Source organism: Heptranchias perlo, chromosome 18 (genome assembly GCF_035084215.1).
Source record: "Heptranchias perlo isolate sHepPer1 chromosome 18, sHepPer1.hap1, whole genome shotgun sequence".
Taxonomy (NCBI): domain Eukaryota; kingdom Metazoa; phylum Chordata; class Chondrichthyes; order Hexanchiformes; family Hexanchidae; genus Heptranchias; species Heptranchias perlo.
In genome coordinates, this window is record NC_090342.1 from 57,089,651 (window position 1) to 57,103,307 (window position 13,657).

General features: G+C 48.9%; 1 protein-coding gene across 2 annotated transcripts in view; it reads left to right on the plus strand.

Annotated features, from left to right (window-relative positions):
• Positions 1-13,657, plus strand: part of endou (endonuclease, polyU-specific) — a 44,971-nt gene that overhangs the window by 27,930 nt on the left and 3,384 nt on the right. For both annotated transcript variants that reach the window (XM_068000116.1, XM_068000117.1), the window contains exons 5-7: positions 5,047-5,249; positions 11,133-11,246; positions 13,203-13,309. In XM_068000116.1, the coding sequence (XP_067856217.1) occupies positions 5,047-5,249; positions 11,133-11,246; positions 13,203-13,309 (424 nt within the window). The remainder of the gene's footprint in view (positions 1-5,046; positions 5,250-11,132; positions 11,247-13,202; positions 13,310-13,657) is intronic.

Consider the following 13,657-nt stretch of genomic DNA (forward strand, 5'->3'; position numbering starts at 1 on the left):
TCGAGACACGGAGAGAGTTAAACTTCTGTCCGTTTCTTTTCATCACCCTGTCTGTGTCGATCCTGTCGAGACTGAGTGAGGAGAGCAATGGGTTCGTGGGGATTGGTTGAGGAGAGTATTGGGTTCGTGGGGATTGGTTGAGGAGAGTATTGGGTTCGTGGGGATTGGTTGAGGAGAGTATTGGGTTCGTGGGGATTGGTTGAGGAGAGTATTGGGTTTGTGGGGATTGGTTGAGGAGAGTATTGGGTTCGTGGGGATTGGTTGAGGAGAGTATTGGGTTCGTGGGGATTGGTTGAGGAGAGTATTGGGTTCGTGGGGATTGGTTGAGGAGAGTATTGGGTTTGTGGGGATTGGTTGAGGAGAGTATTGGGTTCGTGGGGATTGGTTGAGGAGAGTATTGGGTTTTTGGGGATTGGTTGAGGAGAGTATTGGGTTTGTGGGGATTGGTTGAGGAGAGTATTGGGTTTTTGGGGATTGGTTGAGGAGAGCATTCAGTTCCTGGGGATTGTCGGACAACCAAAGCCGGAGTTCCCTGGATGATGAAAGAGATAGAGAGTAAGATGAAGCAGGAAAAGGGGGCGTATGACAGATGTCAGGTTGATAATACAAGTGAGAACCAGGCTGAATATAGAAAGTTCAGAGGGGAAGTGAAAAAGAAAATAAGAGGGGCAAAGAGAGAGTATGAGAATAGACTGGCGGACAACATAAAAGGGAATCCAAAAGATCTCTATAGGCATATAAATAGTAAACGGATAGTAAGAACAGGGGTGAGGCCAATTAAGGACTTATCCAGTTCCCTTTTGAAGGCCAAAAAGGAGATCTACGCATGGAGGTAGAGGGGATGACTGAGGTATGAAATAAGTACTTTGCATCTGCCTTTACCAAGGAAGAAGATGCTGCCAGAGTCTCAGTAAAGGAAGATGTAGTTGAGATACTGGATGGGCTAAAAATTGATAAAGAGGAGGTACTAGAAAGGCTATCTACTTTAGATAAGTCACCCGGTCCGGATGGGATGCATCCTTGGTTGCTGAGGGAAGTAAGGGTGGAAATTGCGGAGGTACTGGCCATAATCTTCCAAACATCCGTAGATATGGGGGTGGTGCCAGAGGACTGGAGAATTGCAAATCATAGAATCATAGAAAGGTTACAGCATGGAAGATGGCCATTCGGCCCATCGAGTCCGCCCTATCGCTGTAGCCCTGCAATTTTTTTCCTTTCAAGTACTTATCCAGTTCCCTTTTGAAGGCCATGATTGAATCTGCCTCCACCACCCCCTCGGGCAGTGCATTCCAGATCATAACCACTCACTGTGTAAAAAGGTTTTTCCTCATGTCACCTTTGGTTCTTTTGCCAATCACCTTAAATCTATGTCCTCTGGTTCTTGACCCTTCCGCCAATGGGAACAGTTTCTCTCTATCTACTCTGTCTAGACTTCTCATGATTTTGAATCCCTCGATCAAATCTCCTCGCAATTGTCTCTGTTCCAAGGAGAACAACCCCAGCTTCTCCAGTCTATCCACGAAATTGAAGTCCCTCATCCCTGGAATCATTCTAGTAAATCTCTTCTGCACCCTCTCCAAGGTCTTCACATCTTTCCTAAAGTGCGGTGCCCAGAACTGGACATAAAACCCCAGTTGTGGCCGAACCAATGTTCTATAAATGTTTATCATGACTTCCATACTTTTGTACTCTATGGGCTCGGTTTTACACATAAATTGCGGGTGTGTAGGGGGCGGGGTCTGCGACAATTGCAGAAATGCAGAGCGGATTTGGAAGCTGGCTCCAGCACGCCGACTTCCGAGTTCCCCACGGACGCACCTGTGTGCACGTGGGCTTCCCGAATCCGGAAGTCCCGCTGGCAATTAAAGCCGACAGGATAATAGTTAAAGAACCAAATGTACCTCATTGAGGTACTTAAAGGCACTTTACCATGTTAGGTAGTTAGAACGATTTTTAACTTACCTGGGCGGCTTTCCCATGGCTTCTGATTCCCACCTGGTTTCACGAAAAAGAAACAAAATAAATTAAATAAAAAACCATTGCATGAAGTTAAAACAAAATCAACCTACCTTTCCCCCCTGCACCGAGGCCCGATGTCTCCCTCTCCTCTCTCCCCCGATCTGCCCCACTCTCCCCCCGATCTGCCCCTCTCTCCCCCCGATCTGCCCCTCTCTCCCCCCGATCTGCCCCTCTCTCCCCCCGATCTGCCCCTCTCTCCCCCCCGATCTGCCCCTCTCTCCCCCCGATCTGCCCCTCTCTCCCCCCGATCTGCCCCTCTCTCCCCCCGATCTGCCCCTCTCTCCCCCCCGATCTGCCCCTCTCTCCCCCCGATCTGCCCCTCTCTCCCCCCGATCTGCCCCTCTCTCCCCCCGATCTGCCCCTCTCTCCCCCCGATCTGCCCCTCTCAATCAGGGGCTGTCGGGCGTGAAACCCGGAAAGAACTTTAATCACCATCGATTACGATGCGATTGCGTTGAAAACAGTAAGTTTTGTTTATTCAGGTTTGCCAAGCTCACCTCCCCCCCTCCCCCGCCCCCCCCTCCCCCGCCCCCCCTCCCCCGCCCCCCCCTCCCCCACCCCCCCTCCCCCGCTGCCAACCCGCCACCATTTCAAAATTGAGTCCAATGCCTCTATTTATAAAGCCCAGGATCCTGCATGCTTTTTTAAACCGCTTTCTCATCCTGCCCTGCCACCTTCAATGATTTGTGCACATATACCCCCAGATCTCCCTGTTCCTCTGCCCCTTTTGGAATTTTGCTCTCGAGTTTATGTTGCCTCTCCTCATTCTTCCTACTGAAATGTCTCACTTCGCATTTTTCTGTGTTAAATTTCATCTGCCACGTGTCCACCCATGTCACCAGCCTGTCTATATCCTCTTGAAGTCTATCACTATCCCCCTCACTGTTCACTACACTTCTAACTTCTATGTCATCTGCAAATGTTGAAATTGTGCCCTGTACACCCAAGTCCAAGTCATTAATATATATCAAGAAAAGCAGTGGTCCCAGCACCGACCCCTGGGGAACACCACTGTACACCTCCCTCCAGTCTGAAAAACAACCGTTCACCACTACTCTCTGTTTCCTGTCCCTTAGCCAATTCTGTATCCATGTTTCCACTGCCCCTTTTATTCCATGGGCCGCAATCTTGATGATAAGCCAACCAGGTGGCACTTTATCAAACGCCTTTTGAAAGTCCATATACACCGCATCAACTGCATTGCCCTGATCTACCCTCTCTGTTACCTCATCAAAAAACTCTATCAGGTTAGTTAAACACGATTTGCCCCTTATATTGTTATTACTATCCCAGTCTATATTAGGATTGTTGAAGTCCCCCATTATCACTACTCTATAGTTATTGCACCTCTCTGTAATTTCCATGCAAATTTGCTCCTCTATCTCCTTCCCACTAGTTGGTGGAATATAGAATACACCCAGTAGTGTAATGGCACCTCTATTGTTTCTTAACTCTAACCAAACAGATTCTGTCCTTGACCCCTCCAGGACATCCTCTCTCTCCAGGACTACAATATTCTCCTTAAATCAATACTGCCACCAACACCACCCCCACCACCCCCCGCCTTTCTTTCCTGAACATCTTGTATCCAGGAATATTTAGTATTCAATCCTGCCCTTTTTTGAGCCAGGTCTCTATTATCGCCACAACATCATATTCCCATCTGGCTATTTGTGCCTACAGCTCACCTACCTTGTTTGATTGAGGAAATTATTGAGTTTGTGGAAATTGATTGAGGGGAGTATTGGGATGGAGGGGATTGATTGAGGGGAGTATTGGGATGGTGGGGATTGATTGAGGGGAGTATTGAGTTTGTGGGGATTGATTGAGGGGAGTATTGGGTTTGTGGGGATTGATTGAGGGGAGTATTGGGTTTGTGGGGATTGATTGAGGGGAGTATTGGGATGGTGAGGATTGATTGAGGGGAGTATTGGGATGGTGAGGATTGATTGAGGGGAGTATTGGGATGGTGAGGATTGATTGAGGGGAGTATTGGGATGGTGAGGATTGATTGAGGGGAGTATTGGGATGGTGGGGATTGATTGAGGGGAGTATTGGGATGGAGGGGATTGATTGAGGGGAGTATTGGGATGGTGGGGATTGATTGAGGGGAGTATTGGGTTTGACAGTGGGACCTGATCTGAAGACCCTGCCAACACTCAAATGAAGAATACTGGAGTCTGACTGACAACAATGGACCTGCAACCAGGAAACAACAGGCTAATTGGGATAAGGAGAAAGGGCAGAAAACTGTAGAGAAACAAAAATAAGCTGTGACTGTCAACAAGTGTGTGACACTATGAGGCAGTCTGTCCCACTATTGACCAGTATGTGACACTATGAGGCAGTCTGTCCCACTATTGACCAGTGTGTGACACTATGAGGCAGTCTGTCCCACTATTGACCAGTGTGTGACACTATGAGGCAGTCTGTCCCACTATTGACCAGTGTGTGACACTATGAGGCAGTCTGTCCCACTATTGACCAGTGTGTGACACTATGAGGCAGTCTGTCCCACTATTGACCAGTGTGTGACACTATGAGGCAGTCTGTCCCACTATTGACCAGTGTGTGACACTATGAGGCAGTCTGTCCCACTATTGACCAGTGTGTGACACTATGAGGCAGTCTGTCCCACTATTGGCCAGTGTGTGACACTATGAGGCAGTCTGTCCCACTATTGGCCAGTGTGTGACACTATGAGGCAGTCTGTCCCACTATTGGCCAGTGTGTGACACTATGAGGCAGTCTGTCCCACTATTGGCCAGTGTGTGACACTATGAGGCAGTCTGTCCCACTATTGGCCAGTGTGTGACACTATCATCGAGGATGTAACATTATTAACCTGGTGAAAATCACCCATGTAATTCAGTAACAACAGCCCCAAACAGCAGCATGGGTAATAACCTACACAACAAAACATGTAACAGACCTCAGCAAAACTTACAGAACAATCAGCACCATTCACTGTAACTCCTCACAACCCACAAATCATCTCTCAATTCTCCTCTGCTCTTCCTCTTGCAGGCTCTATACTTATGTGAACGAAGAAGTCCTGTTCTCAAGGCCAACATTTGCTAAATTCATTGCACTCTTAAACAACTACCACAGGATGACAGGAATTGCAGAGAAGTTCACAGTGGAACAGCTGACAGAACAGGATGCGTTTATCGCGGAGATTATGAAAACCTCCATCATGGACAAGCTGTACAGATTCCTCCTGTCAAAGAGTAAGTGTCCTATGCTGCATTCTGTGACACTATGAGGCAGTCTGTCAGGAGCTGCCCTCCTAACCTGGCTTTGTCGTTACAAGAACCTCGAGAGTCTAGTGTATGAAGGGGGCAGCTTAGATCCAACACTCACTCAAGGACCAGTTTTCACACATCTGATATTCTGTAGTTCTCAATGGCCCAGTAAGCACAGTGACAAGCCCCAGGTCTAATTTATGGTCTGTTAGCTGTCCTCAGCCAGGATACCAACAGGGAAGCTACAATATGCGGTCCAGAAGACAAACTTCAGCCTGAGACCTACTTCACCACTGATCCAGGTCTTGTAAAGACATTCGCTCCAGACCAGCCCTTTTACACTCCCTGCCCATATGCTGGGTACGCGACATGTACAGAGAACACGGCACGGACAGGGCACACAACATATACACAGTGCACCACATGTATCGGGTTTTGAGACACAAGGGGCAATAAACAAAGGATACAGATTTAAAGTAATTGGCAAAAGAGCCAGAGGCGATATGAGGAAACATTTGTTTACACAGCGAGTTGTTATGATCTGGAATTCACTGCCTGAAAGGGAGGTGGAGGCAGATTCAATTGTATCTTTCAAAGAAGAATTCGATATATAGAATCATACAGCACAGGAGTGGCCATTTGGTCCATTGTGCCTGTACTAGCTCTTTGAAAGAGCTATCCAATTAGTCCCATTCCCCCGCTCTTTCCCCATAGCCCTGCAAATTTTTCCTTTTCCAATATTTATCTAATTCCCTTTTGAAAGTTATTATTGAATCTGCTTCCACCATCCTTTCAGGCAGTGCATTCCAGATCATAACAACTCGCTGCGTAAAAATATTCTCCTCATCTCCCCCCTGGCTTTTTTGCCAATTATCTTAAATCTGTGTCCTCTGGTTACTGACCCATCTGCCACTGGAAACAGTTTCTCCTTATTTACTCTATCAAAAGCCCTCATAATTTTGAACACCTCCATTAAATCTCCCCTTAATCTTCTCTGTTCTGAGGAGAAAAACCCCAGATTCTCCAGTCTCTCCACATAACTGAAGTCCCTCATCCCTGGTACCATTCTAGTAAATCGCTTCTGCACCCTCTCTAAGGCCTTCACATCCTTCCTAAAGTGTGGTCCCAGAATTGAACACAATACTCCAGCTGAGGCCTAACCAGTGTTTTATAAAGGTTTAGCATAACTTCCTTGCTTTTGCATTCTAAGCCTCTATTAATAAAGCCCAGGATCCTATTTGTTTTTTTAACAGACTTCTCAACTTCTCCTGCCACCTTCAAAGATTTGTGTATGTGAATCCCCAGGTCTCTCTGTTCCTGCACCCCCTTTAAAATTGTACCATTTAGTTTATATTGCCTCTCCTCATTCTTCCTATCAAAATGTATCACTTCACACATCTCTGTGTTAAATTTCATCTGCCATGTGTCCGCCCATTCCACCAGTCTGTCTATGTCCTCCTGAAGTCTGTCCATGTCCTCCACATTGTTTACCACATTCCCGAGTTTTGTGTGATCTGCAAACTTTGAAATTATACCCTCTATACCCAACTCCAGGTCATTAATACATATCAAAAAGGGCAGTGGTCCTAATACTGACCCCTGGGGAACACCACTGTATACTTCCCTCCAGTCTGTAAAACAACCGTTCACCACTGCTCTCTGTTTTCTGTCCTTTAGCCAATTTTCTAACCACGCTGACACTGTCCCATCAATCCCATGGGCTTTAATTTTGCTAACAAGTCTATTATGTGGTACTTTATCAAATGCCTTTTGAAAGTCCATGTACACAACATCAATCACACTACCCTCATCAACCCTCTCCGTTACTTCATCAAAGAACTCAATCAAGTTAGTCAAACACGATTTTCCTTTAACAAATCCGTGCTGACTTTCATTTATTAGCCCGTGCTTTTCCAAGCGCCAATTCATTTTGTCCCAGATTATTGTTTCTAAAAGTTTCCCCACCACCGACATTAGGCTGACTGACCTGTAGTTACCTGGTTTATCCCTCTCCCTTTTTTGAACAGGGGTGTCATATTTGCAACCCTCCAGTCCTCTGGATTGGAAGATTGTGGCCAGAGCCTCCGCAATTTCCACCCTTCCCTCATTAACCGAGGATGCATCCCATCTGGACCTGGTGACTTTTCGACTTTGAGTACTGCCAATCTTTTAAGTACCTCCTCTTTATCTATTTTTATCCTCTCCAATATCGCTCCTACCTCCTCCTTTACTGCTACAATGGCAATTGTAGTGAAGACCAATGTGAAGTTTTCATTTAGTAACTCAGCCATGCCCTCTGCCTCCACAGGGTGATCTTTTTTGTCCCTAATTGGTTCCCCCCCTTCCTTTGACTGCTCTTTTACTATTTATATGTTTATGAAAGACTTTTGGGTTCCCTTTTATGTTAGCCACTAATCTATTCTCTTACTCTCTCTTTGCCCCTCTTATTCCCTTTTTTAGATCTCCTCTGTACTTTCTGTATTCAGCCTTGTTCTTTACTGTATTATGAACCTTACTTTTCTCCTAAGCCTCCTTTTTCTGTTTCATTTTAATCTCTATATCTTTAGTCATCCAGGGAGCTCTAGTTTTGGATGCCCTTCCTTTCCCCCTCATGGGAATGTGTCCACTCCATACCTGAACCAACTCCTCCGTGAAGGCCTCCCATTGTTCAATTACTGTTTTGCCACCAATTTTTATTCCAATCCACCAGGGCAAGATCCCTTTTTAACTCACTGAAATTTGCCCTCCTCCTGTGAAGCATTTTGTCAGCTTAGATGATGTGCCTGAGTCCTGGAGAGGGGATTTGAATCCGTAACCTTCTGAGTCCGAGGCAAGAGTTCTCCCCACTGAGACAAACTGACCGTTTGTACAATTATTTATCCAGTTCCACATTTTACCTCCTATTATGTGACTTTACTTCACGATATAGTGGTGGTAATTATTTGGGGTGAATGGGGGGAATGGGGTAGGGGGATTTGCTGTGCCTGTTGACTCATTTAAATATGGTGGGTGGTGTGGGGCAGGACTCAGCAGAAGTAGATAGTTTAATGGGGGGGGGGGGAATGCAGGTGCAGTGTTATTGTGGTGGGTTTGAGCCAGGAACCGCTAAGAATTAAGTTTCCTCTGTTAACTGCCCAAATCCACCATGAAATGACGGTAATTCAGTGGGAAGTCCAGGCCAGGGTGAGCTGCATTCACAATAGATTCACGTTCACTGGTGGTGAGGGAAGGAGTGGGCCAGTAACCCTGAGCAGGGAGTGAGGGACTCGGTCATTTATTTGATTGTTCTGGAACACATTTCACAGACAAATCACATCGACTCAGACACGCCCAGTCGCAGTCACACGCCCTGTCGAACGCCCTGTCGCAGTCACACACCCATCACAGACACACACCCATCACAGTCACACGCCCGTCACAGTCACACGCCCGTCACAGTCACACGCCCGTCACAGTCACACGCCCGTAACAGTCACACGCCCGTCACATACACACGCCCGTAACAGTCACACGCCCGTCACAGTCACACGCCCGTCACAGTCACACGCCCGTCACAGTCACACGCCCGTCACAGACACACGCCCGTCACAGACACACGCCCGTAACAGTCACACGCCCGTAACAGTCACACGCCCGTAACAGTCACACGCCCGTCACAGTCACACGCCCGTCACAGTCACACGTCCGTCACAAAGACACGCCCATCACAGTCACACGCCCGTAACAGTCACACGCCCGTCACAGTCACACGCCCGTCGCAGTCACACGCCCGTCTCAGTAACACGCCCGTCGCAGTCACATGCCCTGTCGCAGTCACACGCCCTGTCGCAGTCACACGCCCATCACAGTAACACGCCCGTCGCAGTCACACGCCCTGTCGCAGTCACACGCCCGTCGCAGTCACACGCCCATCACAGTAACACGCCCATCACAGTAACACGCCCGTCGCAGTCACACGCCCGTCGCAGTCACACGCCCGTCGCAGTCACACGCCCGTCTCAGTAACACGCCCGTCGCAGTCACACGCCCTGTCGCAGTCACACACCCCGTCACAGTCACACGCCCTGTCGCACTCGCATGCCCTGTCGCAGTAACACGCCCGTCACAGTCACACGCCCATCGCAGTCACACGCCCTGTCGCACTCACACGCCCTGTCGCAGTAACACGCCCGTCACAGTCACACGCCCTGTCGCAGTAACATGCCCGTCACAGTCACACGCCCATCGCAGTCGCACGCCCTGTCGCAGTAGCACGTCCCATCGCACGCCCTGTCGCAGTAGCGCGCCCCGTCACAGTAGCACGCCCCCCGTCGCACGCCCCGTCACAGTAGCGCGCCCCGTCACAGTAGCACGCCCCCCGTCGCACGCCCCGTCACAGTAGCGCGCCCCGTCACAGTAGCGTGCCCTGTCACAGTAGCACGCCCCCCGTCGCACGCCCCGTCACAGTAGCACGCCCCGTCACAGTAGCGTGCCCTGTCACAGTAGCACGCCCCGTCACAGTAGCACGCCCTGTCACAGTAGCACGCCCCCCGTCGCACGCCCCGTCACAGTAGCACGCCCCGTCACAGTAGCGCGCCCCGTCACAGTAGCGTGCCCTGTCACAGTAGCACGCCCCCCGTCGCACGCCCCGTCACAGTAGCACGCCCCGTCACAGTAGCGTGCCCTGTCACAGTAGCACGCCCCGTCACAGTAGCACGCCCTGTCACAGTAGCACGCCCCCCGTCGCACGCCCCGTCACAGTAGCGCGCCCCGTCATAGTAGCGTGCCCTGTCACAGTAGCACGCCCCCCGTCGCACGCCCCGTCACAGTAGCACGCCCCGTCACAGTAGCGTGCCCTGTCACAGTAGCACGCCCCGTCACAGTAGCACGCCCTGTCACAGTAGCATGCCCTGTCACAGTAGCACGCCCCGTCACAGTAGCACGCCCTGTCACAGTAGCATGCCCCGTCACACACATTGCCACGTACTGTACTAGAGGTTTAGCATAACTTCCTTGCTTTTGCACTCTATGCCTCTATTAATAAAACCCAGGATCCTATTTGTTTTTTTAACAACCTTCTCAACTTGTCCTGCCACCTTCAAAGATTTGTGTTGTGAATCCCCAGGTCTCTCTGTTCCTGCACCCCCTTTAGAATTGTACCATTTAGTTTATATTGCCTCTCCTCATTCTTCCTACCAAAATGTATCACTTCACACTTCTCTGTGTTAAATTTCATCTGTGATGTGTCTGCCCATTTCACCTGTCTACGTTCTCCTGAAGTCTGTTACTGTCCTTCACATTGTTTACTACATGTCCGCATTTCATGTCGTCTGCAAACTTTGAAATTATGCCCTCTAAACCCAAATCCAGGTCGTTAATATATATCAAAAAGATCAGTGGTCCTAATACTGACCCCTGGGGAACACCACTGTACACTTCCCTCCAGTCTGAAAAACAACCGTTCACCATTACTCTCTGTTTTCTGTCCCTTAGCCAATTTTCTATCCACACTGACACTGTCCCTCTAATCATGGGCTTTAATTTTGCTAACAAGTCTATTATGTGGTACTTTATCAAATGCCTTTTGAAAGTCCATATACACAACATCAACCGCATTACCCTCATCAACCCTCTCTGTTACTTCATCAGAGAACTCAATCAAGTTAGTCAAACACGATTTTCCTTTAACGAATCCGTGCTGACTTTCATTTATTAGCCCTTACTAGTCACATACTGTTACACCGTATCTATCTCAGGCACTGTCAGTCACACACGTGCTGGCCCACACGTAGCCAAATGCACTAGCAGTAACATACATTGTCACATACAGCCTGTCACGCACCCTCCTTTAGTGATTTGTAATTCATGTGTCTTTTTCCATGTTCACAGAGATGTACAATTCCATTTCGGAGTTTGAGGAGGATTTGAAGAAGATGTGGTTTGGCCTGTACTCCAGAGCCAGCAACACTCTTGATTCCAGCGGCTTCGAACATGTCTTTTCAGGTACATAATGACTTGAAAACCCTGGACAAACTACGCACAACAGATGCACCTCATACACCAAGGGAATCTGTGGCACTAACTATCGAAAATTCCCACTACACCTCTAAATACATGTCGTATCTGGATCAGCACGGTGATATCCCATAACATCAGAATCCTCTTTAACAGGTCACCCTGTGTTTGTAAAGGCTGCACTGTGCCCTGTAACTAAAACTAAATGTGCCTATTGCATCCCTTTAATTAATAATATTCATCTATTGCATATTAAAAATCATGACTGTGCGTACTTCCTGTGGTGTAACACTTACCTACTGTCACGGTCACGCTGTCACGGTCACGCTGTCACGGTGTCACGCTGTCACGGTCACGCTGTCGCGGTCACGCTGTCACGCTGTCACGGTCACGCTGTCGCGGTCACGCTGTCACGCTGTCACGGTCACGGTCATGCTGAAAGTACGACAGCAGCAATTCTGAGATGAAGAGGTAGGGGGCGTACAAATAAAAAGCAAGAAAAACAGCTCGCAATCTGCCAGGAGAAATTAATCAGGAAAAATCAGACCCCGTGTCGTTCATTTATCTGCCGTAAAGTGGATGTAAAAATGACTCGTTTTGTGGGGTCGTGTCCTATGCCCAAAGGAGGCCTGAAATACCTCCAACACCATGTTGGCTCAGATGTATTCAGGCACCCGGGGCGACCACCTGAATCAGGTTCTAGGCCCCTTGGATATGCTAATGCAGGGCCTACACACCATGGAACCGTCTCGTGCCCCCACGCTACCACTCTCTGATCTAAGGCTGACATTTCTGCAGGGAGGTTATCTGGTCTCCCAGTGGTTTTCCCAGCCCCCACATTAGCTGATATTGTTAACAGTTGCCTCTTCTCAGGTACTGCCCCCCCGCCCTTCAAATCTGCCGCCATCATCACCCCCCTCAAAAAACCCACCCTTGTCTCCTCTGTCCTTGCAAACTCTCGCCCCATCTCCAACCTCCCTTTCCTCTCCAAAGTCCTTCAATATTTTGTTGCCTCCCAAATCTGTGCCCATCTTTCCCACAACTCCATATTTAAATCCCTCCAATCAGGTTTCTGCCCCTGCCACAGTACTGAAACGGCCCTTATCAAAGTCACAAATGAGATCCGATGTGACTGACCGTGGTAACCGATCCCTCCTCATCCTTCTCCACCTGTCTGCAGCCTTTGACACGGTTGACCACACCATCCTCCTCCAACCCCTCTCCTCCGTCGTCCAGCTGGGTGGGACTGCGCTCACCTGGTTCCATTCCTATCTATCCAGTCGTAACCAGAGAATCAACTGCAATGGCTTCTCTTCCCACTCCCGCAACGTTACCTCTGGAGTCCCCCAAGGATCTATCCTTGTCCCCTCCTATTTCTCATCTACACACTGCCCCTCGGCGACATCATCCGAAAACACGGCAGGTTCCATATGTACGCTGACGACACCAGCCATATCTCACCACCACCTCCCTCGACCCCTCCACTGTCTCTGATTTGTCACGCTGCTTGTCCAACAACAAGTACTGGATAAGCAAAAATTTCCTCCAATTAAATTCTGGGAAGACCGAAGCCATTGTCTTCTGTCCCCACCGCAGAGTCCATTCCTGAGCCACTGATTCCCTCCCTCTCCCTGGCCACTGTCTCAGCGGCCAAAATTCCTCATTGACTGGTCACAGTCAGATAATCGAGGCCTGAGTTTAAACTTCTGATTAGATCATTGATTTTTTTTTGAATGTGACTAATTGTCAGGAGTGAAATGCAGATTGATAAGGAGGGAGAGGGGAAGTGTCCTGCTCCAACCTCTTCACTTCCTATCTGAATCCCAATGAGTTCCCACCTCCCATATCCTACGGGACTGACCAGCTGCCGATCAGTTTCAGTCCTGCCGCTGTCGATGACAGTTATCCTGGAATTAACATTGCACCAAATTCTCTTGGAAACAGGTGAAGTGAAGAGAGGGATAGTGTCCGGGTTCCACAGCTGGATTCGATTCTACCTGGCAGAAAAGAGAAGGGAGCTGAATTATTATAGTTACAGCTACAACCAACGGGTGAGTGTCTGTAACAGATAGTGACAACCAATGAGATGCAACACCATCTTACAGCAATTCAACTCCGACACACTGGTCTCTCGTACACACGTCCTCTCCCGTACACTTTCACTTAACCAGCTCCTTGTGTACGCTCCCAACATCCAGCTCCAACTCTATACCCTATCCCCTCACCCCTCCACTCTCTCTGCTTGTCCAATAACCAGTATTGGATGAGCCGTAATTTCCTCCAATTAAATATTGGGAAGTCCGAAGCCATTGTCTTCGGTCCCTGCCACAAACTCCGTTCCCTAGGCACCGACTCCAGCCCTCTCCCTGCCCACTGTCTGAACCAGGCCGTTCATAACC